At 39.0% G+C, this 24,184-nt stretch overlaps 1 protein-coding gene across 1 annotated transcript in view; it reads right to left on the reverse strand.

Moving 5' to 3' along the window:
* Positions 1 to 990: 990 nt before the first annotated feature.
* Positions 991 to 24,184, reverse strand: part of MAP2K1 (mitogen-activated protein kinase kinase 1) — a 35,359-nt gene continuing 12,165 nt past the window's right edge. The window contains exons 2-11 of the mRNA XM_088534488.1: positions 22,040 to 22,250; positions 19,414 to 19,560; positions 16,165 to 16,242; positions 15,197 to 15,248; positions 8,625 to 8,749; positions 5,721 to 5,928; positions 5,059 to 5,123; positions 4,115 to 4,176; positions 3,034 to 3,079; positions 991 to 1,904 (exon numbers count right to left, since the gene is read on the reverse strand). Coding sequence (XP_088390614.1) covers positions 1,791 to 1,904; positions 3,034 to 3,079; positions 4,115 to 4,176; positions 5,059 to 5,123; positions 5,721 to 5,928; positions 8,625 to 8,749; positions 15,197 to 15,248; positions 16,165 to 16,242; positions 19,414 to 19,560; positions 22,040 to 22,250 — 1,108 coding nt within the window. The 3' untranslated portion in view covers positions 991 to 1,790. The remainder of the gene's footprint in view (positions 1,905 to 3,033; positions 3,080 to 4,114; positions 4,177 to 5,058; positions 5,124 to 5,720; positions 5,929 to 8,624; positions 8,750 to 15,196; positions 15,249 to 16,164; positions 16,243 to 19,413; positions 19,561 to 22,039; positions 22,251 to 24,184) is intronic.

Consider the following 24,184-nt stretch of genomic DNA (forward strand, 5'->3'; position numbering starts at 1 on the left):
CTGTAAGGGTCATGGGAGAGAATCTCCCCCTTGTCTGCTTGCCTGGTTGTGGCATTACACTCTGCTCCAGGAGGGCCTGACTGTTTTTCCTCTAGCATCCCCGAGTATGGGAGCTGGGATTTCATCTACAAAGGTGTATTCTGACCCCTGAGAAATGTGTTTTGTCCTGCATGCTAGAGGTAGCTTTTCTACAGATCCCCTCTATAACCTTTCTTCCTCTTACCTTCCCTGCAGAAGTCCTTTGCTTACTTTTGGATTCAATTAACCAAGTTCTGGCAAACCAGCTTGCATGTCCCAATAAAGTACTTTTCCTGTTATTCTACTGCAGATTCTCTCTTCTACTTGCAGTGTTCAAATTATTGCTGTATGTGGAACAAACATAAGTAAAATTGGATTTTACATCAAAACTTGCTCTTCACAGACTGTATAGCTTTCTTCTACCAAACAATAAAAAAGTAGTGTATAATGTTCTAGCATACTAGTGTAACTTGCATCTAAAGCTCAAGACAGATTTTAAATTAGACTCAGTGTAGCCTGGTTTTAATGGGCAGATTCAAGTCAGGACAACATGAAGACAGCCTTAATGTTAATAACTAGCCTAAGGCTGCTGGGTGAAGGGCTGCCCCAGCCACCTTCTGCCTTGCTGCTGCTGGCTAAGAGGAAGAGAGGTTCATAGCTCGAGTGATTCGGATGCCATTTGGAAAGAATGACCTAACCCCTCTCTGAACTAGCCTTTCAAGGAGCTAAGTTTTTTATAGCTGCCCAGGACCTGTTAAGAGAACAAGACTTGTTTTGCTGCTAAGGGCTTCAGAGGTACCAAAGTTCTTGCTCCCTGTTCAGTTTTGCAGCAGTAGCTTTTGGCTTCGGGCAGGCTGGGTGGGAAGTAGATACCCAGGGAACAGATGTTAGTACTAGGGCATAATGACATAGGATCAAAACCTTTGGGTGAGTTGATCTAATTTGATGGAGTTCAAAATTACTTCACAAAAGTACTTGATAATATATTTATTAAGAGAATCCATTGCTAAACATCTGAGAGAATAAAACAATAGAAGAACTTAATCCACTTCAGACACTAGACAGTTTTCATGAATCTTTAGGTTAAAAGGAAATAAATTGACTGAATCTGTGTCTTGATTCTGTAGGACACTTCAAAGAACTAACTTTTAAAAATCAATTAGAAAGACATACATCACTAAACAATCCCAAGTATGATGATATTTTTAAAAATAAATATAGAAATATGAACAAGTCTACAATTAGAATAGTGCCCTGTATATTCTGAGAAATACAGGGCTCTTGCCTTCTTTATGTGGAAAAGATTGCTAAACAACAGCAAAATTGGAACCATTAGGCCTAACTTTCAGATACAGTTTGGCAGCAGCAAAAGCATGCTCGACAGACAGTCTCTGAGGGTGTCTCCCCCTTTTTGCCTGGGAGATTACGTAAGCATGATTGAAGTACCCACATTTTACAAAGAATCTTGATAAAGTTCAAACAGACTGGGGGTAAGGACCTCCAGCAATGTTTTCATTAAGAAAGAATATCCATAATCACTTAATCAGCAAGCACTGTAACTGAAACATTCCACATTTTGGTCAGTAAACAAATGAATGTAACCCAATACAATACCAATTAGTTTATGACAAATTTTCAAACAGTTTGGCACATGCTAAAGACATTCTTCCTTAAGAGGTGAAATACACGTTTGAACAGGTACAAGCTCAGGAAATAGGACCAAAACAGCATTGTTCTGAACAGGTGTACAGTACAGGTTTGCTCTTCCAGACTCAGACTCCGGCAGCATGCGTGGGGGTACTTGGTTGGTTAAGGCCTATGGTTGAACACAGCCATCCTGCAAAATCCACCTCCTCCGCTTCAGATCTCTTAATAAAAGCATGAATCTAGGCAGAGGAAAAGAAATGTATTGAAATCAAACATCCAGGACTATAAAATTAGTAAATTGTGATTCCTGTTAATTATTAATAATCTAGTTTAAGTAAACATGTGCCTTGCAAAATAATATACTTATCTTGAACTGACCAGTAGATTTTTTTCTGCACGATTTCAGTAGCCAGCTGAAACATACACGGTGCAAAGTAATATTCCAGAGGAACTCCTCCTAGATACTGCCTGTTACAGAGCACTAAAGCAATGTGCAATGGGGAGGTGACTCAAATACTTAAGATAGCACTTCATGAAATGTATGACTGTGCTTTCATACACAGTAGGGTGTTTTTTTGGAGATAGAAATAATACTATTGCATTTTGAACCCCGCTGTAAAGTAATAATCCAGGCAGAGAAAAGCTTACTTTTTTGCAGTTCAAGTCCTCACAGCCACCTTAAGGCCATGAAAAGGTTCACAGAAACCAATTGCATAGGATTTGTTTGTGCTGCCTACTTGCTCAACAGATTTTGTAAGATGAGATTGATGGAAGAGGGAAGGAAGGAAAAGTTTTGCATTTCTCAGAAAAAGAGTTGATAAAAAAAGATTGACTTAACTGATCTGTGCAGCATGGATTTCTGTTCTCTTCCCCTAAAAATAATCTAAATACTTCTAAATACTAAAAATAATCCAAATCTAAATAACAACTAAAAATAGTTGTTTTTATCAACTATTAAACTGAAGCACGTGAGATTCTCATTTTAGTAGTCAATGTGTTGGGTCATATACTCATTGCTGTTATCAAGCAGCAGACTCCAAAAACACCAGTTTTGGTCACTATGCACCTAGTCCTGTCACTGCATATGCCTTGCTGCAAAACAACTGCTTTCAGAGCCCCTGGGGATCCTGCATGCATGCGAAACTAGACATTGTCCTTCCTCTGTCTCCCTCCTCTTCCGAGCTCCAGCCTGACAGAAGCAGCCCCCTTCAAGCTGTTTGAATTGTTCATACTGGGGCCATGGACTACACCATGGCCACACACTCTGATCTGAATCGTTGCTGTTTTAATTTCCTTGCTCAGGTCAGCTGAGAAACCCAACCTGTATGTAAGTACTTAACTCAGACAAGGACAGTAACTTTCACTTACCATCAGCTGCTTCAAATCTGCTCTCTCAGCAGGATTTTTAATTAAACTAAAAAAACAGAAAGAGTTAAACAAGTTATATCTTAGTATCTTTTAAAACCTGTGTATATTATTGGGTTCATGAGAAAACTGCACTCCAGATGACAGTATTTAATAACACAGTGCCTATGAAACACAGATCTAGGCTCATGAGCAGTTCCCTTCTGTGGTATTCACACATGCAGTTTTAGGTATGAAATCCTGACCTGTCTGATCTTGTTCAACAGGGGCAAGAATGAATGTCCAGAACAAAGTTGGAGAGATCAAATTCCCACTTAACCCAAAACTTAACACCTGAATCATTTCACCCCTCAAGTTTCTTTACCCAAACCCTTTCAAGCTTAGTTAACAGCCAGGTCTGTTACATTACTGTTCCTTTTCTTTTGGAAACAGTAAATACGTATCTACTGTGTAGTAAGTGAAGTATTTTTTTTTACATGTAATGAACCACCTCCTGTAGCACTGAACATACAAAATCATTGCAGTTCAGGTTTAATGCCATTCAGGGGCAGCAGAAGAGTTAATGTTCTGTATCACTGAAATGCAACTGGAAGAATGTAAAGCAAGTACATGCAGATGGAAGAACACCATAGAGATGTTAGTTCAGTGAAATACTAGCAGGAGAAAAAAATGCATCTGGATCCTGCAGGACTTCTGCAGTGTTGGGAAAGTCTCCTGCAGAGCAGGGCTTTAAAGGACCCCCCCGACAGCAAGTTCCATCCCTGCTGTGCATGACCAGAGGCCATGTAAGTACCGTGGCCTTGGCTATTGAGAACGTATTAATCCAAGATGTATCTGCCCATAGCTACATCCAGAAGCAGAGATCGTATTTTAAGAGGTGAACGTGTCTGGATGTGCTGTCCAGCTGATGCCTGCAACATGAGCTGTAAATAATGTTAACAGTTGGAGAACTGAGCTAGCTAGAACTACTTCACATTTGCCACGGGGTACAACACAGTGCAAGTCACTGCTTTTCAAGTTACTGACACAACAAGCTGACCCCAAACGTGTCCCTTCAGAATTCAGTAACAGAGAAAGTACTCACCATTTGTTAACAAAATCTTGAAATTCAGAACCAAAGACACCATTGGGCAGTTTTGGAGGTGGCTGAAAACAAACAGAACAAGGACAAACATCAGTCTTCCAAAGCAGAATGATGCTACACAACCTGCCTGGGGACCTACCAATTATGTCTCATCTCTGGGTAAAGCTATAATGCTGAATAATGCAACTCTAACATTGTCCACATCATCTTTCAAAGCTGAACTCTCCAAAATGCCAGGGCAGACTTCAGCATTCATGACAAGGAAAAAAAGGATGCACTGTCCTGTGATTTAAAAGAGTCAAAGTGTTGAGTTCTCCTAATGGAGAATTTTGGTTATGATTTTCAGAGCTGCTGGATTTCTATGTGCATCAGCAGCAACTGGCACAGAGACCATTGCCGTGCAGGGTCTCCCCATTCTTGCTACACACCAGAGATGTGTCACTTTTGTCCACAGCACATGCCCAGATGTGCCTGTGCACAGGACAAACTCCTGTCCATAACTGCGAGCTCACAGACAAGAAAAGCCCACTGGGGCTTAGGCAGTTTGCTGGAATTCCAGGTACTATGTAATGCAACCACAACAGATGCTCGTCTAACCCGTAATTAAAAACAGAAACAGGGTTTACTACTGCTCAGACAAGTGAGCTTCCCTCTGCTTCCGCTTCGAGGGAAGCTGTAGTCTGGCAGGGTGGTTTCCCAGATGAGGCTGTCTCTATCATCATTCTTCAGATCGCTCATTAAAATGCTTTGGTCATAATCATTATGAGAACTCCTGACCATTAGGAAGTGGTGGTAAGCTGTGGCCATCATTTACCATCCTGACCGAAGCTACCAGTTCCTTTTACTCACTTGCCCATACAGTACCTAGGATGCCTTATCTTAGATGTAAATGCTTTCTAGGCCACTTATGAAGTGAATTTGTGCAAGTGCAAATAGCTGGTTACCTCATTGACGATGTAATCAAGAAGTTCAAAGATTGCCATTGGGGGTCTGCTGTCTGGTCCATAGGCTGAAAAGAAGTTACATAGAAAGAGTGTTGTTCTCCTCCTGTGCTACAGGTGTCCTAGGAACCTAACAGTCATATACTTGCTTCTTACACATGGATTTGCTGAACAAGCAGGAGATTTATATATGCATATATGCAGGGAGAAACTATTTTTTCCCAAGTCTGATGCAAACCATTAGCTTCACTGGAAATCTTCCCACTATATTCTTAGAAACACTGCATGTTAAGAGGAGGAACTGCATTAATATATCACAACGGTGTTCATGGAGAGATTTATAAAAGAATGTCTGGTCTCTGGTTTTCAGCTCCAATATACTCCCTCATAGTGAGACTTAGCCTGAAAAAATCCTGTTTTTTTTTTCCCTCTGAGTTTGAAGTCAGATTTTGCAGATCAACACCAAGCAAGAAATGACTCCATGCAGACAGATAGGCAAATTAGAAGAGAATCTAATAGATTTTATATCTTACCTCTGGAAACCTCTGCTTAATTTCGGGTATTTTTAGACACTGCAGAGGTGTTTTAGTGGTACAGATAGAGGCTCAATAAGGCTCCCATCACTCACTCTGCTAGTTTGACTCTGCTCCCATGTTGCAACTTACAGCTCACTGGTCGGCCGGGTGTTCTTTGCCTGGGTGAGGTCTCCGTGACTGGAGAATCTCCCTCGACTGGACAGCCAAACATTAACTCAAGCTCCTTGGAGTCTGGAGGAGGAATTGGGTATCTGCCAATAGCCATTTCTACCAGCGACAATCCCATGCTCCAGATATCCGACTGCACTGAATAATGAGTCCCCTGTAGTCTTTCCGGCTACAAAAGAAAAAAAAAAAAAAAAAAAAAAACACAAAGGTGAGGAGAGAGATGAGGAAGCAGAACACTGTAACAAGAAAGTCAAATAAAAACCACATTCAGCAAGAGCCTGCAGAGAGTGAATGATAAAATGATAAAAGCCAAACTTGTTAGTATGACATATTTCAACAAGTGAGGGTTATCTTTCCTTTCAGATTTTCCACAGACACTTCAAATAATCACTGAAAAAAAAAAAAGGCCTCAAAACTTAGGTTGAGGCTATTTCGTCTTTTTTTTTTTTTTAAATCTAGCATCCAAGTGTTGCAAAAGGTAATGGTGACATGGTAAAAAAAAAAGAACAAGAAAGCAGAACTAGTATGGGCAGCTGGAGATTCACCTCTGAGCAGCTGCTCTTGGGTTGTTTTTATGGCTCTGATCCTTGATGAATCTAAAAACAATGGTGGCTTTAGCAATAATCTTGTTGTTTGTGACACTTCTAGGCCAGTATCATTCAGATACTTCCCTAGAGCAGGAATGCATTTATGCAGGGACTATTATACATGTGCACGGCTTCGGTTTTATATTCACGTTCAAATAATTTAAGGAAATTGTTAAGCTCTCCAGTCCACTGAAGGGATAATAAAAGGTGACTACAAATTGAATAAAAATATCTTATGAAGTGCACAGAGTTTTCCTGGAGGTATTTAAGCAATAAGGCAAGACAGACAGATGCTTTGCACAGCTTAACAGCACACGGCAGGCTGACAAATGAAGAGGTATTAGACTTCCCTTGGGAAAGAAAAAAGAAAGGGACAAAAGAAAATAAGTTAAATTCAGGATAGATTGTATACACATGCCAATCTAAGCATTATGAAAGAGTGTGCAAAACAACAGGCTCAGCTAACACATTCTTTTAGCTTTTAAGAGACTCGGACACTGGAGAAATATTGATAGAATTTTTTGAGGGTGTGTCAGTTAAGCCATCATTAGAGCCATACTGGGATACCCCAACCACCATCTTCTATTACTGCCTAATAAACTGAAACAGAAGATTAGTCCTGAACTCCCTTTGCTTAGCTTTTACAGTTGCTTTATCGGTTCTATGTTAAATCCTGAAGATGCTTTCTGCAGTTTTCAGTATATTAATCCACACTTTGAGAAGCCTTGGTGCAAACAAGAAAGGACAGCGTTCATTGTGCTCTTCTGCCACTCGCCCTGTTCCCCCCACATTTTACAAGAGTATAAGTATGAGGCACTACTGCGAAATCTCTTCATCCTCTACAGGATGAAGCAATCTCTTAATTGCTCTAAAAGGTAATTATTTTGTTAAATTAATTTTGTAACATTTACTGAGGTCACAGTTAATCCTCCTCCAGTGTCCCATGTGAGCTAATTCCAAAACTGGATAAACTACTTGATTGCTGAACTGGACTGCTTGGCAAAAAGGAAGAAACACAGTAAATTTTCATGAAATATGAATATTAGAAATGAACGAATGAGAAATAGCAGAACACACACATAGTACTAGTACAAAAGTAGCAGCTAAATGCTAAGTGCCACTGATTGTACAGGCTTTCATATGGCAGAATAAGATGATGTTTGGCCCATAACAATTCTCTAGTTGTGATTTCAAAAAGTTTACTAGGGGAGAAACTAAATGAAATGGTTTTCAGCCACTATCAAAAGAATAAATAGGATCACCATCATGGCTTGGTCTGTAATAGGCAGCCACAGCAAGCAAAGCTAAGTCTCCACTGGTGGAAATAATAAACTAATGGCAATGGAAGGTAGCAAGCACTTTGCTCTACTTCTGTGGAAAAGAGAAAGACAAGGACAGTTGCATGCCAAGGCCTAGAGGACAAAGCATGATTTTTTCCCTGCTGCTAATTAGTAAAAGCCCCTAAATGTACGTGGGAACATAAATCACTGTTTCAGTTCCAGTATGTTACCAATATTATAAAGCAAAAGGAGAAGACTTCATCTTTGATGTTAACAGCAGGTCCCATGCTGAGCAGAAGCAGCATTAGGCTTTTTACTTGAAGTTTAAGCCCACACAGTTTCAGTCCTACAGACAAATCTCCGAATACCCTGACAGTTAATACATTGTATTGCTGAACTGATAAGAACATTAGGAAAGAGATTTGCATTTCTAGTAACCCTGACTTTTGTGTAATGCAGAGAGTTCCTCTGAAGGGGAAGTTTCAAAGTATTCCTCATGTACAGGAACACGGAGCGCTCGGTAACGCTCAGATGAGCTGCCGTGGCCGTGTTGACACCAGCCACCCCCAGGATTTCTCCTGGTGTCCTGGCTGGTTGGCCCCAAGAGCAGCCCCAGCAGAACCACTGACAAGGCAACAGTTTGCCCACTGTAGCAGTGCTGAACTCAAAATTGAAGAAAAGACTTAAGGAAAACAAGCTAGAAACACTGGGATTTTTGGAGACGCATGTATACAAAACCCAAGCACATTAACCAACAGGATTTTGCAATGTAGACGCAAATGCATCTCTTTTGTAACATTATAAAATATTCCAAGCTGCTTTTCTTGCAACAGTTCCCACCACCACCACACCAATTTGATATGATACTGGAATAAAGGTGCTGAAGCAGAAAATATGAACAGCAGCAGTGGCAAGTTTGTTTCTTGTTTAATCACTGAAATCTTAATAACTATACCATAATGTATAGTAAACTCAAAAGCTATAAAATCTATACTTACAGACATGTAGGAGCGTGTGCCAACAAACGAGTTTGCCATAGAATCTATCAGTTGTCCACTGACACCAAAATCACAAAGCTTGATTTCACCTCTAGAGTTTACCAAAATGTTAGATGGTTTAACATCTGGAAAAAAATGAATGGATGATTTATTTTTAGAATCTATAAAATGGAATATTTGACAATGAAAGTAACATGGAAGGTGAAAATTACCACGTGTCTCCCTTTGTTCTCCTTTCAGCTAAAACACAATTCTCAGCCCTGCTCTGCGAACAGTCCCGAGATCTGGTTCCCTACCCAGCTCCATTTCACAGGCTCTCTTTATATCACCAAAGGAAGAGAAACTTTTGAAATATAGATGCAAAGAGACTGTTAAAGACTGAACTTCACTTATTTTCTTAGCTTTCAAGTATTTGGTTTGGGCATCTACAGGCTCCTTGTAATAACTAACACTCAAAATATGCTGACGTGCACAGTCATAGTTTAACTCCTATTTAATAATGTTCTTTTGTCTAAAATAAATATATAGGTCTCCTTTAATATCTAATTCCAAAAGGTCAACAAACTAAGAAAACCAAACCATCATCATCCCTACCCGAAAATCTGTGTGCACATACACATAAATCATCTTGTAGCAGCACAATTCTTAGAGAACACATTTTGTTATTAAAAAAGAAAAATCCTACTATTGAAACACAGCATTTAAAATACTTGGAGACTGTATACCTGTGATAGAGTCAACCTGTGATTTTAAATTCAGCACTTAATCTAAATGGAAACTTAATGAGGGTCACTGGTAGCTAGGCAACTAATAACAGCTATTTATGAATGCAGAGATAATGAGAACAGTTCTTCAGTATTTTTAAGATAAGTGTGTTTTTCTGTTTGTTTTTCCCTTTTTTTTTTTTTAATACAACTTACTGCTTATCTCCTTGCTACCAGTGCATTACCAAGCTAACTAAACAACAGCTGACATGTGCAAAGTAACGCCATAGATTAATAGAACAATCACTTTCTTCAAAGCCCACTTATAGCACCCAGTGCAGTTTAATCAGAATTCCCACCCGACAGGGGATGTCTGACCACTGCAGTCCACACTGATGTAATGTGTTAGTTTGATTAACCTTACTCAAATTAGTGCAATCTAATCAGAGGGAAGGAGAAACGATACCCGCACTAGAACATTTAGTATTAATCAGTTAAAACACAAGACATGCCATGCATTATGCAAGCAGTTAGAATAGACTGAGATTAAAAAAGGCTAAAAATGGACAAACAAGGCAAAACCAGAAGTAGTTTTCAGGAAACTGGATACTTTAACACAGGATAGACAAATAAACAGACTTGAAAACACAATTTCACTTTAGACGGCTGCTATTTACGAGCAGACCCAGAAAACTGCAATTTGGAGCATTTTTCATCATTTTTGACTTGAAAATACATCAGATACATTCCAGATATCTTTCATTTCAGAGACTGAAGAACTGACTTCATGACTTCAACAGAATGTAACTGATATTAATGTGATATTAATGTCACCTCATCACCAGATAAGCGCTCCATGCAGAAGCTTTTGCCCCACTGAAAGGGGACCTGTGGAGCCCGGAAATCAGGAAGTTGGTTATGTCCTGTCCTGCCCTCTCCTCCCGCTAGCATAAAACAAAAACCTTTATCAAAAAGATAAAAGTATTTGCGTTCAGAAATTCAGTCTACACTTCTTGATTCCTGACATCACCTTACCAAAACAAGAGGCTGGATTTGCCCAGGCACACTGAAAACGGCGTTTCAGGGTGCTCTGTGGACGCCACCTCCCCTAGATTCAGCTATACCACATGAGCCTGCAGCACTCTGCTTGGAGCAGGCAGTGCTATTTTAACTCCAGAGTCTGAGCACTTAAGCAGTTTCTCTGGAAACCAAAGAGCTCTATTGCCAAATGGAACATGAAACGTCAAAGCGAGCTTTAAAATGTGTGTTCCAACTTGCAAGAAAAGGAGAAATCTAGAAAGGAAAAATAAGCATGCTGTTGAAGCAGTGTACTTAATGGAAGTGCATTTCATATGTCACTCCAGACAAGGCAGAAACAGCCACGAACTTCTCAGAGGGAGTCCTTAGCCAGTCCTGCAGAGGGATGGGGAGGTGACACTGAGAAAGGAGCTCGTTAACATGAAGCAGCCTTCAGGCCTTGCAGGATGCCAGGCACCCTCTGCAGGGCACACGCCTGAGCAGGGCTCAGGCCACAGCTACCAAACTCAAAATAACCAAATACTCAAAATAACCAAACCCCTAGGTATTACCTTAACACCCTCAGGCAGGTGACTGCATGGAAGTCAAGCATATGAGAACATCTGTCTTGCAGAAAGCTCTCCTTTACTCACCCAAACAGCACACACACACACACACACACACACAAATACAAGGTGGATAGAGTATTTAAGCAATTAAAAGGAATTTCTTTTCCTTGCTATTTGGTGCCCTCTGGTATTAATCACAAAGGTAAATTCTCCTACTGGTTTATTTTCCATACCATCCGGTGTGACACCTACCTCTATTTAACAGCAAAGAAACTATTATGAAAACATTTATAGTAGACATCCTCCTTGTCCCCTCCTTTCCCGAGAGGGGGATTGGCACGATACAAAAGCATGCCCAGAAGTTTTGCTATTTCTATCACATCTTTCAGTGAGGAACAAACCAAAGTACGGTTGTCCCTGTGAGCTAGCACGCTATAAAAAGCCTGTGGTTTCCGTGCCTTCCTTAACCCCAGCAGTTTTTCCGTGGGCTGGCTGCAAGAGCATTCCAACCCTTCTCCTTGGAGGTCACAGGCACTTCAGGACACTTGCACACGTAAGGAGTTTAAGAGCTGCGTGCTAGTTTCTCCCAAGCATTACACAAGAGCCATTAACAAAATCCTTACCCAGGAGACACTCTTGGGATTTTTTTGCCCAGAGTAACACTAACTCCTGTGTTTTCCCACCCAGCAATAATGCTGATGTGTCTGCTGCACTAACCAGCCTCCAGGGCCAGCACCCACCAAAACGTGGCCCTTTGCCACTCAAGTCACAAAAAGCCAAATCTCCTTATTTTAAAACAGTATTTTTAAAATAGATAAATTTAATAAGATAGATAAGATGTTGGTGTAGTTTGATGGCCCAAGAAAAACAGGTTGTCTCCTTAGCTTTTATTTATATGCTCATTACTATGTCTGAAAGAGTAAATATATATTTATATTTCTAATGATTAAAAGTGTGAAAAGGATAAAATTGTGGGTGGATTCTACTTTCTAGAGCTAGAGAGCACTAAGAGCTGGACAAATACATTAGGTGATGTTTGTGGCCTCCTGAATTAGACTAATTTCTTTTTTCTAGTCAGATTTATACGCAGAGTAAAAATCATGATATGAACATTTGGCTTATAAAATATACATTAACAGGCAAGACTAGTCAAGAAACCAAACCTTAACTGGGTATCTATGGGTTTCAAAGGAGGGATCTCACACACAAAAGCTTTTATTTTTTCCCTTTCTCCACTCTGAAGCTGTATTTATAATCTTCTATTCCATTAAAAAAGTACTCAGCACTTATGTGCTGGATCGACAATACAGCTCTTTCTTTGTGAAGCAGGTCTCACATCCAAGATACAAGTTCACATGTTGCATTTTAGTATTAAGACACAGTTTACAGTGACTGCCAACCTCTGCTTCCCATGGTGAGCTCAGTAGCCAGGGCAACACTACAAGCTTTGCAGGTATCACAGTGTCAGATACAAGAAATAAAACACAGTGACAGAATAAATTCACCACCAAAAACAGGAGTTATCACAAACCTTGCTACCTTTAGCTAGAAAAAGATGCATTTTTTGGCCTTCCGTTGCTATGTGAAGATGTCTATTTAACTCCTCCATCTCCCCCTCAACAGAAAACAAAAAATCTACTACACGAGCGCGCTGCTTGCACAGATTCTTCCCCAGGGGACAGGACGAGTGAGAACAGTACATGTCAGGTGTCAGTAACACCGTGTCCGCACAGTACTACAGGCATTAAGGACAAGCTATAGGATTAAAGAAACTAAGACAGATCTCTAATTATTACAGCTGTGCTTCCAGAATAGCACAAGCCCAGTTATACCAGCAGAAACAGTCTTTTACTAGTAGTATTTATTTCAGCTGGGGCTCTAGGAAGAGGCAGAGTCAAAGGAACAGCTGCGCAAGAAAAATCTTCACCTGCTCAGGAAGGGCTTTCCCCATAGAGCATACTGCTATCCTTAATCAAGCTAGAGCCATGTCTGCAGTAAGCTTGGCTTTGCTAGGTAGTGTGTCTTTAATCCAAAAAGGAAAAGATTTAATTTTTGTTTGATAAGCAATTCGTGTTTTCTATCAAAAGCTTCTTTCAGAAGTACTTATGTCATGATTCTATGTTCTAACAACAACAAATGTTGAGCATCTAAAACATCAGATAGCAGATAGATTAGTACATTTACAACACATTCTTGAGCCTCAAACTCAAGTTTAACATTCAGACACGCATTATCTAAGCATGTTCTGAGAGCACTAAACCCTACTGACACAGTTTGAGTCTATGAAGGGTCAGAAATATGTATTTTTAGTATGCTTTTATGCTTTGGTATGTCTTTTTTTTTTTCTCCAGTACCATTCTCTGCTTATTCTGTAGGTACCACACCACAGTGCATCAATATGCAGCTGGGCATCAACCAACTCCAGAAGGGAACCTCGCTGCAGGAGCGTGCCATGCTCAGCAGGAAACAGGGCCCTCAACTAGGTCGAGGAGCTGTAACGGATCAGATTAGTGCACGAGTTTATTTATGGGCTCTACAAATAGGGCAGAAAGGGGGACCAGGGAAGCAGACCTGGACAGCAGGAAAGACAGGAGAGCCAGCAAGTTTCAGTCCGTATGTCAAGAGATGAAAACTATTCCAGGTGATTTTTCTCCTACCTGCACTTAAGGCTAGTAGCACTAACTATGATTAGCTTTTAAAACATCAGTTCAAGCCGCATTTTACAGAAAAAATCATTGTTGGGTCTCATAAAACACGTATGAGAGCATGCACTCCTCGCCCGCCAATGCACACAGAACCAAAGCAGAGCTCAAACTCGCACAGCTTGTGCATAGAATTCCACACTGCAAGGTGCGCTCAAGCTAGTGACTTTACAACCAACACAGAAGAGGAAACCCTGTCTGACATGTGAGCTAACTGATCCTGCAACGAATTGTACAAACTGGGATTGCTAATTACTTTTTTTAACGGTCTAGATAACAAATGTAAACTCAAATGCATATTGAGTGACTCCGATGAACATATTTTCATGATCTGAAGATGGATCTCATATGGTAGGAGAATTACTGAACAGTTGGCATAGTTTATACATATTGCATGATCACCTTAATAAATAGTGCCATTCAAACAAAAATATGAAATGCTCCAACTCCAGTCAGTTTACACTGATGTCAGGAATGACTGAATTTATTACTTTACCAGATCAAGTGTCATTTTTGTTTTTACAGAACATGCAGCAGATTAATGAAACAGCTGGGTTTAAAAGAGGGCAACAGCAAGAGATGCTGGAAATAACACACATTTATTTTACAGTAAAGTCTAAAGACTACAGCAGATGTCTCAAAAGTGACACATTCCTTTTACATAACTTCACCAAAACCCATGTTTTTAAAAACCTTTCATTATAAAAAGAGATTCAATCCTGTATGGTAGATGTCTAAAAGCAGCATGTGAACTTGACACAGCTGGTAAAAGTACCAACTTAATTTTAAAGCTACCAGAGCCTTAACGGCAATAAGGAATCCTGAGTCTTTGAACTTTTTTTAGATCAAAGGTTTTGATTGAGAATTTTTCTTAGTTACACTTCATAGAGCTACTAAAGAACGGGTTAGTTGCGGTGAAGAAGTCATGATACTGCACAACAAAGCTTTTTTAATATAGTCTCTTCCTTTGTGAAAAAACTATCAGTTATGTAATTATAAAAAAAAAATCCTAGGTATTTTATTGTGACAGGTTTATATTCTCTCTGAACTGAGTATGGCAATGGAAGCTACATGAAGAGCTTCCCTCCATAGCCAAGCTGCTGATACTCAAAGAAGCTGCTCACAAATTAACCATGCAGGGGAAGCCTTCGCTGCAGCTACCAGGCAAAGGTTTAACTGGGCGCAAGTGCCACTGCAGGTAGAAACAGACAAGAGCATCTTAGAGCCTGCAAAACTGCAGCCTGTTTCTGCACTCATCCAGGTATACCTAGAAAGGTATCCATTTTTGTGTTGAAAAAATATTTATTTCTTCTGAAACTGCAAGGCAACTTAAGTGTTATTGAAAGAGAAATAGAGGTTGCAACACCCGGGCCTTCAGCGTATGACTGTGTTCACTGGAAGTGTCTCCTGAGCTGCAGCCCCAGCTCCAACACACACTCCCAACCCAACAAGCCACCCTGGCAGCCACACAACAGGTTTGTGCGTGCACATAACAAGAGGACACAAAAACCCCCACACAGGAAAAAGTGCATTTTAACTTGAATAAAAGCAATGTGAAAGATAACATCAAATTTTCTCACCTCTATGCATTATCTTGTGCTTTTCTCTCAGATATGTGAGTCCTTTTATTACCTATAAAAAAAGTGAAAGAGAACACTTTTGTTCAACAATTTCAAGACGCAGCTATGAAAGCAGCACAGAATAACATAAACATCCCAAAACCCGTAAATCTCTACGATTAATATTCTGTTTAAACATTTGCCTCCAGCTCACATTTAAAAAGAAATAAATGATCACCAAATAACTACTAGAAATTTTCATAGATTCATTAAGGTTGGAAGGGTCCTCTAGAGATCATCTAGTCCAACCCCTGCACACGCAGGGTCACCTAGAGCACGTGGCACAGGACTGCGTCCAAGCGGGTTTGAAGATCTCCAGAGAAGGAGACTCCACAACCTCTCTGGGCAGCCTGTTCCAGTGCTCTGGCACCCTCACTGCCAAGAATTTTTTCCTTACGTTCCTGTAGAACTTTTGGTGCTTCAGTTTGTGTTTTATAGACACTGCTCAGGTCCCCTCTCAGCCTTCTCTTCTCCAGCTGAACAGGCCCAGCTCCCTCGGCCTCTCCTCATAGGGCAGATGTTCCAGGCCCCTGATCATCCTCGTAGCCCTGCGCTGGACTCTCTCCAGTAGTTCCACATTTGTGCACATAATTTGTTACATAATAGATATGTAAAGCATAATATTCACCTTTTTTAATAAAAATAAGCCTTTTTTGGATTCTGTTCTTATCCAGAAACACCAGCTGACACAAGAGCAGGAAATCAAAGCAAACACTGGAATGTGTGTTACTCATTCCAGTGTCCTGAGCTACCAAATTAATGACACATACGGGGACACTTTTTAAAAACAAAGTCACACATCTAAAAATCCACTATTATCTATTCAGCCCACATCTTTCAGTTCCCAACTATTTGTTTCCTGTATCTTCATTTTCACGTGCCAAGATACTCAACTGCCCACTTTCAGCCTCCGACAGCAACAAACTTACCGCAATGCTAACTTTGCCCAAAATCTGCTCGGGAATTCTGCCAGCTTTTTTCAGTACTTGGTCCAAGGAGCCACCATCCTATTAAGCGTACAAAGAGTCAAAGTATCATCAAATTCATCTAAAGGATTTTAAACAGATCTATAATGTATAGTATATATTAAATGTTGAAAAAATGGTGATTTTAAAATTTGGTTTAATATTGTTATGGTGCATAACTGAAAATAATCAGCAGGAAGAATTAGTCAGCTTTACGCTTATTTCAAATAAGCACTTGGCCAGCAACCACATCCACAATCATACCATGATCTGCTGTGCTAGTATTGCCACAGCTTGGCTGTTGTTAAAGCCCACAAACAGTTTCTGACCATTAGGCATTAGGAATTTAAGGGATTTCTGTACTTTTCAGTGCATCACAACAACATATAATATTGGCACACCCATCGCATGAAACTTGCCTCTGCTACTGAATGAGAAAGACTGAAGCAGCACAGAGGTTTTACAGTTCTGATCACAAAATTCAGAATAATTTATCACAATGGAAGACAGAGTTCTGCTTTTAAATACATGTGCTAGTAGCAGCCCACGGGCACAGCCAAACGCAGCTCCCTCCTGCCTCATCCCTCTGAACAGGCACCGAGCAGAGTTCTGCAGGTGCAGGGTGACCGTCAGCGTCCGAGGGCAAAGGGACGTTTCAGCAAGGCTCTCGACACGGCCAAAATAGGAAAAAACATTTCTGAAGTTTCATGGCAAGCAACGATCTTACTAATTTCATTAGGCTAAATAATTTGAACGCATGCAAATGTACCCCCATCAGATTCTAATACATTTCACAGTTGCTAAGGGCTTCTGAGAAGGAAAACTAGAAATGCTACGTATTTTTAGAAACTGATTCAACAATAGGCTTGTGCAGATTCGCTAGGATAGAGAACATACAATCCAAGAAGGAATTAAAATGTTATTTCTAAAATTAAAAGCAATATCCAGTTATCTGAAATGCTATTTGACATCTCCCAGGATGCAGAAGTCCAACTTCAGTTAGCAAGTTCCTTCTGCCTTCACCTACCCTTTTGAAGTTTTCATTGCTATTTATAAAATGTAAAGAGGAAAGCTAGAATCCAGGCTATTATTCTTCCAGAACTATATCTAACTTATCAGAGGGAAAGCAGAAAGTTCAAAGTAGCATTTATATTTTTGTAACAAAAATAAAGTATGATTTAAAAAGCATCATAGAAAACACATTAAAAATATCTTGTATAGGCAGGAATACACTCTGATCCTACTATGCAGTATTTTGGCTTTGCATGGAGTCTGCACTTCTGCACAGCAGTCCTTGCTGAGGCATCAGTAGACAAACAGTGATGCCAACCTGGGAAAAAAAACAAACTAACAAAAAAAAACATCTTCCCAGAGGGCTGGCTCTGACCTTACATGAGGCTGAACAACTGCAGTGCCAGAAGTGCTGGTTTTAACCTCCAGGACCTTTCTGGAACAGACTCCACTCTTTCTGCCTGTCAAATACCTTTTGCTAAGTGAGGATACGCACTGACCTCAAAGGTTTTAAGTAGATGGAAGTCAAGGATATTTGAGTGTTGGAATCTTTGCTTTTTCTACCTCCAGCACTTTGCTCATACTCAAACTTATATTTTGTAACTCAATGCTAAAAATGTGCAACTGGCACTAACTGAAACAAGAAGGCTAACAGAAAAAGGATATAAATAACATATATACACTGTTTTATTTAGAACATTTTGTTTAGACTATTTTGTTTAGAAATGACAATGGATATATTCTCACCTAATCTCCAATCTAAAAAGGGGCTAAAACTTTTCACCTAATGATCCACTCTAAGCCTATATTTTAAAGTTTTAAATTGGGAGGGAGCCTCAGACTGTAGATATCAGTTGAAATAATTCACCTCCTCTTTCAATTTCACATCTTACAAGATTTCCTCCAGAGAACAATTGATCAGCATCTGGTCTGACATTGTCTGAATTTGGCACTAAAACCCTTGATTTCATGCTGCCTTCTTTCCATCTGATAAGTTTCCTGGCACATATATCGCATCCTGATTAGGAACATGTTAGCCATCATGCCCTGCTGCTTTTCTTTGATAATAAATGTGATTCCTTTACCCTTTTTATTTATACACTTAATTATGTATGATGGCTACGTCTCCGAACCCACATCCACCTCTTATCAATTACTCACAAAAATACATCTTCTTGATATAAAACATCCTGAACAACTCCCAATCATTTTTAATGTGTACTTTCTCATTATTTTTCATAGCTTATTTTGATTTTGAGAAACTAACTTCTTTATAATTTCCAGTAGTTACCTGAACATTAGGGGTATGCACACTTTCTATTCTGCTAGCACATATTTAAAAACTGGATCATGATCACTTGTTTCTAGGCAACCATCAAATTCTAAAAATTTCTGTAAGAGAAGACCAGAGAAGCATTAAAACAGTCACGTGTACTTTCTAGAAAAAATAATAATAATAAGGCTTCTCTTAAAAGATGTGGTATTGTCAAAAAAGTTACTGTATTTCAAATTGTTAAAAACTTCCTCTACTTGGCAAGGGAGGAAAAAAAAAATAACTGACCTTCAGTCCCAGAATATTTGCTTTTAATGTTTGGCTCCATATGGTTAATGAAAGGCAAACAGATGTCTAGAAGAATGTGTACTTTTCTAGTTAAAAGAGTTTTTTGGCTTTACAAAAAAAGTTGTATAAGCTCCTTCTGGTCTTGCTCAATTCCTGCACACTATTCTTTATATCTTCCGTAAAATTTGAAGAAAAAAGACAAACTGTGGATCAATCTGAATCAGAATAACCTAGATTCTGACCATCATAGGTAGCAGGGACTACACAGCTGTACCACCAGTTAAGTCAGTACGGATCGCATGCTTTTAATACTGCGTAAAAACAACATCAACACCAAATTAGATCAGCTCTGTAAGCAGCAGAATTACGCCAATATTTTAGACAAAGCAAATAAAAACAAACAGTTAAAAAAAGTTGGGACATATGTAGTGCTTCAATGGAGGCAGAGACCCTGCAGAATAGCTTAAAAAAATTAATCATATCTATCCCAACCTAAGATTTATGGAGCAATCTGAAAACACAATATTTGATTCTTTATTCATGCAGAAAGGTCTATCTTATCTCAAGTCCTGTTGACAGTTGCGTTTTATGTTAATAGTCCATTAATAATTTCAGTCTAAAACAAATAGACATGTACTTACCATATGTTCCATGCAAATGCTGATTTCTCCATCACTGTAAAAAGCTCCATAAAAGCCAACTATGTATGGAGAGTTGCACTCATGTAGAACCTGCAGCTCACGAATGATCTGGTTTCGAATAGCTGGCTTGATCTCTAGATGAATTAACTGTAAAAGAATCCATAGTTATTATTTCCTTAGTGGCAAAAGGCCTTCCAGAAGGAATAGGTTGCCAAATAAGTTTTGTGGTCTGCATCCCTGGTTTTCAGGGCTATCTGCATAAAATGCCATGTAGCCCAACTCTCACAGCTAGATCTACTTTGAGCAGAAGGTTTGACTCTAAAATCTCGTCAGGTCCTTTCTAATCTGAATTTTCCTATGATCCAGTGAATTATCTGGAAAATTATCCACTCATTTTCTTAGCAGCAAAGGGCCTTTCAGAAAGGAGAAACTCTATGATATGGCATGAGGAAGTGCGAACCATCAACATCCATGAAAGATACTAGATTTAGAACAACAAAAAAGTGAAAGAGAAGTTATCCCCAAAACAGACTGTATTGCACAAAGCAGTTGAAGTTCCTCAAGTTATCTAATGCTTCTGTCTCTGGACATCAGAGTCTCCAAATCCATTTAAGGACTTTCCCATTAAAAATGGCCAGAAAAAGAATAACGTGAATACCAGCTTTTGTTCTTAATTATGGAACCAGGCCGAAATGACTCAATTCCTGTTTTGATTAAGAGTGTCAAAGAATAACAGTCATTAAGGGATAATCTATTACAACTAAGGACATTCTAAGCGATAATATTTAGGATATTAACTTTCTTAATGTAATAATAAATGAGTAAGAGCATTCCATTTTCATGTTTAAAAATCTACAGGAGCAGCATCAAATTCCATACGAGTCCTAGACATTTTTTCATTCAATTCAAAATGTTTCTAAAAAGAAACTTCAAACCAATATATAATATAAAAAGGCAGGGGGTGGGAACAGCAAGAAAATTTGTCATAATTACCAAGATAATTATCAGGATTACCAGTAAAGATAACTAAACCTTCTAAAACAGGCCATGTGAATAAACATTATTGACAAAACAATGAAAGGTACACTCATTACAGGGTGAAAGAATATTTTTAAATGAATTGTTTATACTGCAAAATCCCATCCCCAAAAAGATGGGATTTTTCATCTTTTTTAAAGAAACAATTCTCCATGAGAAACTTACTGCTCCATCACTTTTTCCTTCATTTATCCATTCGTTTCTGACGGATAGAGATCAGAAAAACTCTTTATGTTGAAGAAAATCCATGAATGAATTTCTAAGAGAAATATGTCACAGGACATATGGACTCAAACAGTTGCCAAAAAATATCTGCACACTGTTCGTAAAGCACTGCAGGGGGAATTAAACTGAATCTCTTAATAAATAATTAGATAAAACATCACCAGACTGACTCTAAATCTGGAGTGGGAGATTACATGAAATACATTGTTTCACTATACAGTTTCTTCATACAAAACAAGAAGTCAATTTATTTGGCGAAACAGAAGATTGAGACATTACGGAAATCAAATTTTACTCACTATATAGAAGAAAAAAATAGCACTTCAGCAAGCATCTCAGCTGCATCAAATATCAACAAACTGGGACAAAATTTCCTGTTAAACTCACAGTAGGTGAAAAAACAAGTAAATTGATTTAGTTCAAGCAAACCTTGCCAGGCTGTATATTTCATAATTCTGGTCCCTTGAAAGAGAGCATTTTTCTTTGTCTCTCTCCAAATTGCCAGCAGTGTACTGAGTGCGAGTATATTAAAGTCAGTGTGCACACTGTCCTTTAATTTTGCTGAAGATGACACAGCATACTTTTCTTGAAAGACTGCCAATGATTTTTTTTTTTAAAAAATCTTCTCAATAAAGAAATGAAAATGGTGAATTTTCAGTACGCTGTAATAATGGGATTGCAATATGAACATGCCACTTGTTTCATTCCTCTCAATGACCAGTCAGGTTTCTGCTCCCTTGGGGTCACTGAGGTGTATCTTGTCACACTGCCTTGTAAGAAATGTCACCTGCACAAGGAACTCTGCTCCGGGGAGAGAGGAGCATAAAATAGCCTAATAAAAACATTCATGCAGTCTCATACATACATTTGTGCAACCATATTATTTTAGTTCCCAGGGATTTTTTTTCTTTTGTGAAAAAGAAGCAAAAGTTCCTCAGAAACAGTTAAATTACATATTTTAAATATTTTGATGTATTTTAGGGAGTAGGTCACAAGTGCCATGGGTTGTAAGGAATAAAAGCAAAATTAATTAAATAAAACATTTTCATATAGGAGTAATGTCCACACCACAACGAATTTGTGCAAAAGATAAGCTGCACTGCACTTCATGGAGCTCCACAGATGACTGTACTACCTCATTCACAGTTTGAGGAGATTTCAATTTTTTCTATCATCTACACAGGGCCTTTTCTGGTCTGCAGCTGTGAAGAGAGATCTTAAAGGAATAACTTCCCTGAAAGTTGGTATTAAGCATTCTTTTTTGTTAACCTCACTTATTCATAGAAATAGTCATTATATTTAAGAGAAAACCTTCTTAAGAAACAACAAAAAAAGTCTAAGTTCTTGTTTTTGAGGCACGCACCTTTCTTGCCATTATGAGACCAGAAGGTTTGTGAGACACTTTGAAGACCACACCACCATTTCCTGCTCCCAGCTCACTGATCTTCTCAAAGTCATCATCCTTCAGCTCGCCAACTTTTTGTTTCTGGGTCAGGAAAGCTTCAAGGCGCTTTCGTTGCTGTTCGTCCAACTCAAGTTCTTCCAACTTCTTCTGGAGTGCTTCCAAATTTGTCCTGCATAAGGTGAGAACCAGAGGCTCAATTGTTAAGCAGGTTGAGCTTGCTCACAGTGTTGCAAGATGAAGAGCAATATACCTCAGAGGTCAAGGGTTCAACACTAAGCATTTTTGCATCTATATGATTACCCAGAAGGATCAGGCTTGTGCATCTCAAGGCAATGACTGCACATTATAGAATCCTATTTACATAAATAGCATTTTATTACAGAAAAACAATTACATAAATGCAAACAGGAAATGGTGTCCCCATCTTTGGGGCTCTGTCCAAACTCATGCACATTTAATATCAACAGAAGTGAGTTTAATGACTTAGCATTTATGGATAGAAGTCCTTTGAATCCGCACATAACTCAACTATATTTAGAGTCACTTTTTCAAGGAATTTGCAGCAATTTCCTGCAGAGTTGCTTAAAGGATTTATTCACTGTTTTTTCACATGATTTTATAACTGACAATCCAGTTTGAAGTTTCTCAGATATCAACAAAAATTTATCATACACAGCCAAACATGGCAATTTCTCTTCTGTTTAAGCACTGGAAAGTTTTTTTTTTTTTTTTTTTTTTAACTGGGGGGGCGGGGAGGGGACATGCCCAGAGATTCTAGCTTTACTTTTTCTTTAATTTAAGCAGTAATATAGGATTGCAAACAGAAATTAAATTTGGGAGTACAGAAGTTCTGTCTCCTATGAAGGTTCTTTTTTAATAAATTAATTTCAGATTCCATGCAAATATTGCTTCCCAATAAATAGGACCTTCTAATAAAAACTCCCTGAAAATTTCCTGCTTCCAACTGCAATGCTGCAGGAACAAATATTTAACAACAAATACCTGTATGGCTTATCCAAATTTATATTTTCCAGAGAAAAATGGCACAAAGATGATAACCTTCAGAAACAGAATATATTTTACCATTTCCCATCAAAATCTTATTGAAATTCACTAATAATCAAGAACACTACTTCTACCCAGCGCTTCCTAAAGGCCCACTTTCAAAGATGCTGAACAGGAAGATGCTTTCTGAACGCCTGGTAAGGCACTGGCCTCTTGAGAAGATATGAGGTTGATTCTCACAGCAGCACTGACAAATAACCCCTGATCTCAGTAGGAAGATGGAATTACAAAATGCAATCATCAAACTCATTAATTAGAGAGCCTGCACTTTCAGGCAAGATGATAATCTTAGTTTAAATGTGCTGAAGGTGTAAGCAAAGTAAATAAAGAGAATGCAAGTGTTCACAGCTCTTCCCTACTACCTGATGACTCTGAAAGTTTAAGCAGTGCTGCATCCTTCAGCTTGACAGGGTTGCACAGGATGCAGTTGCCACTAACTTAGCTCTCTTAAGCATCATCACTTCCGTGGGAAGGGAAATCGAGCAGGAACTCTGACAGAATGGCAAATTTTGTTCCCAGATGATTCTTTTGAAGTTTTAGAGTCCATGCATTTGATTACTCAGGCAATGATGAGAAAACAAGGTTTATTCGCAAACAAAAATAAAGAGGGAGGGAAGCCAGGGAAACAGAGCAAGTTCCACAAACTGTTTGCCCCAGGTAATTTGGCAACACTGCTCCAAACTTGGCAAATTTCTACACACTTATCCTATTTTAGTTATACCAACTCAAATCCCTCTGTCCTAGAATAGAACAAATTTCAGTCTGGTGCAGGTACTCAGTACTCATGCTCAGTTTTCAAGCTTTTTTATGCTACAAGGAAACATGCTCTTATTTCTGCCCTCCTGCAGCAACTTATTCCAGCATGATGATACTGAAACAATTATTCTAGAGGATCTGCAATGAAAAATTTTGCTGTGCAGATAAGTACAGCCTAGAAGTCCAGCCAAGTTCCTACAGGCTCCATTGTAAAGATGAACTATTAAGAAAGGGATAGTTTTAAAAATTTATTTCTGAAACCTAAAATAGAAAACAAATTAA

Source organism: Tinamus guttatus, unplaced genomic scaffold, assembly GCF_059628265.1.
Source record: "Tinamus guttatus ecotype Peru unplaced genomic scaffold, ASM5962826v1 Tinamus_guttatus_pri_ptg000004l, whole genome shotgun sequence".
In the NCBI taxonomy this organism is placed as follows: domain Eukaryota; kingdom Metazoa; phylum Chordata; class Aves; order Tinamiformes; family Tinamidae; genus Tinamus; species Tinamus guttatus.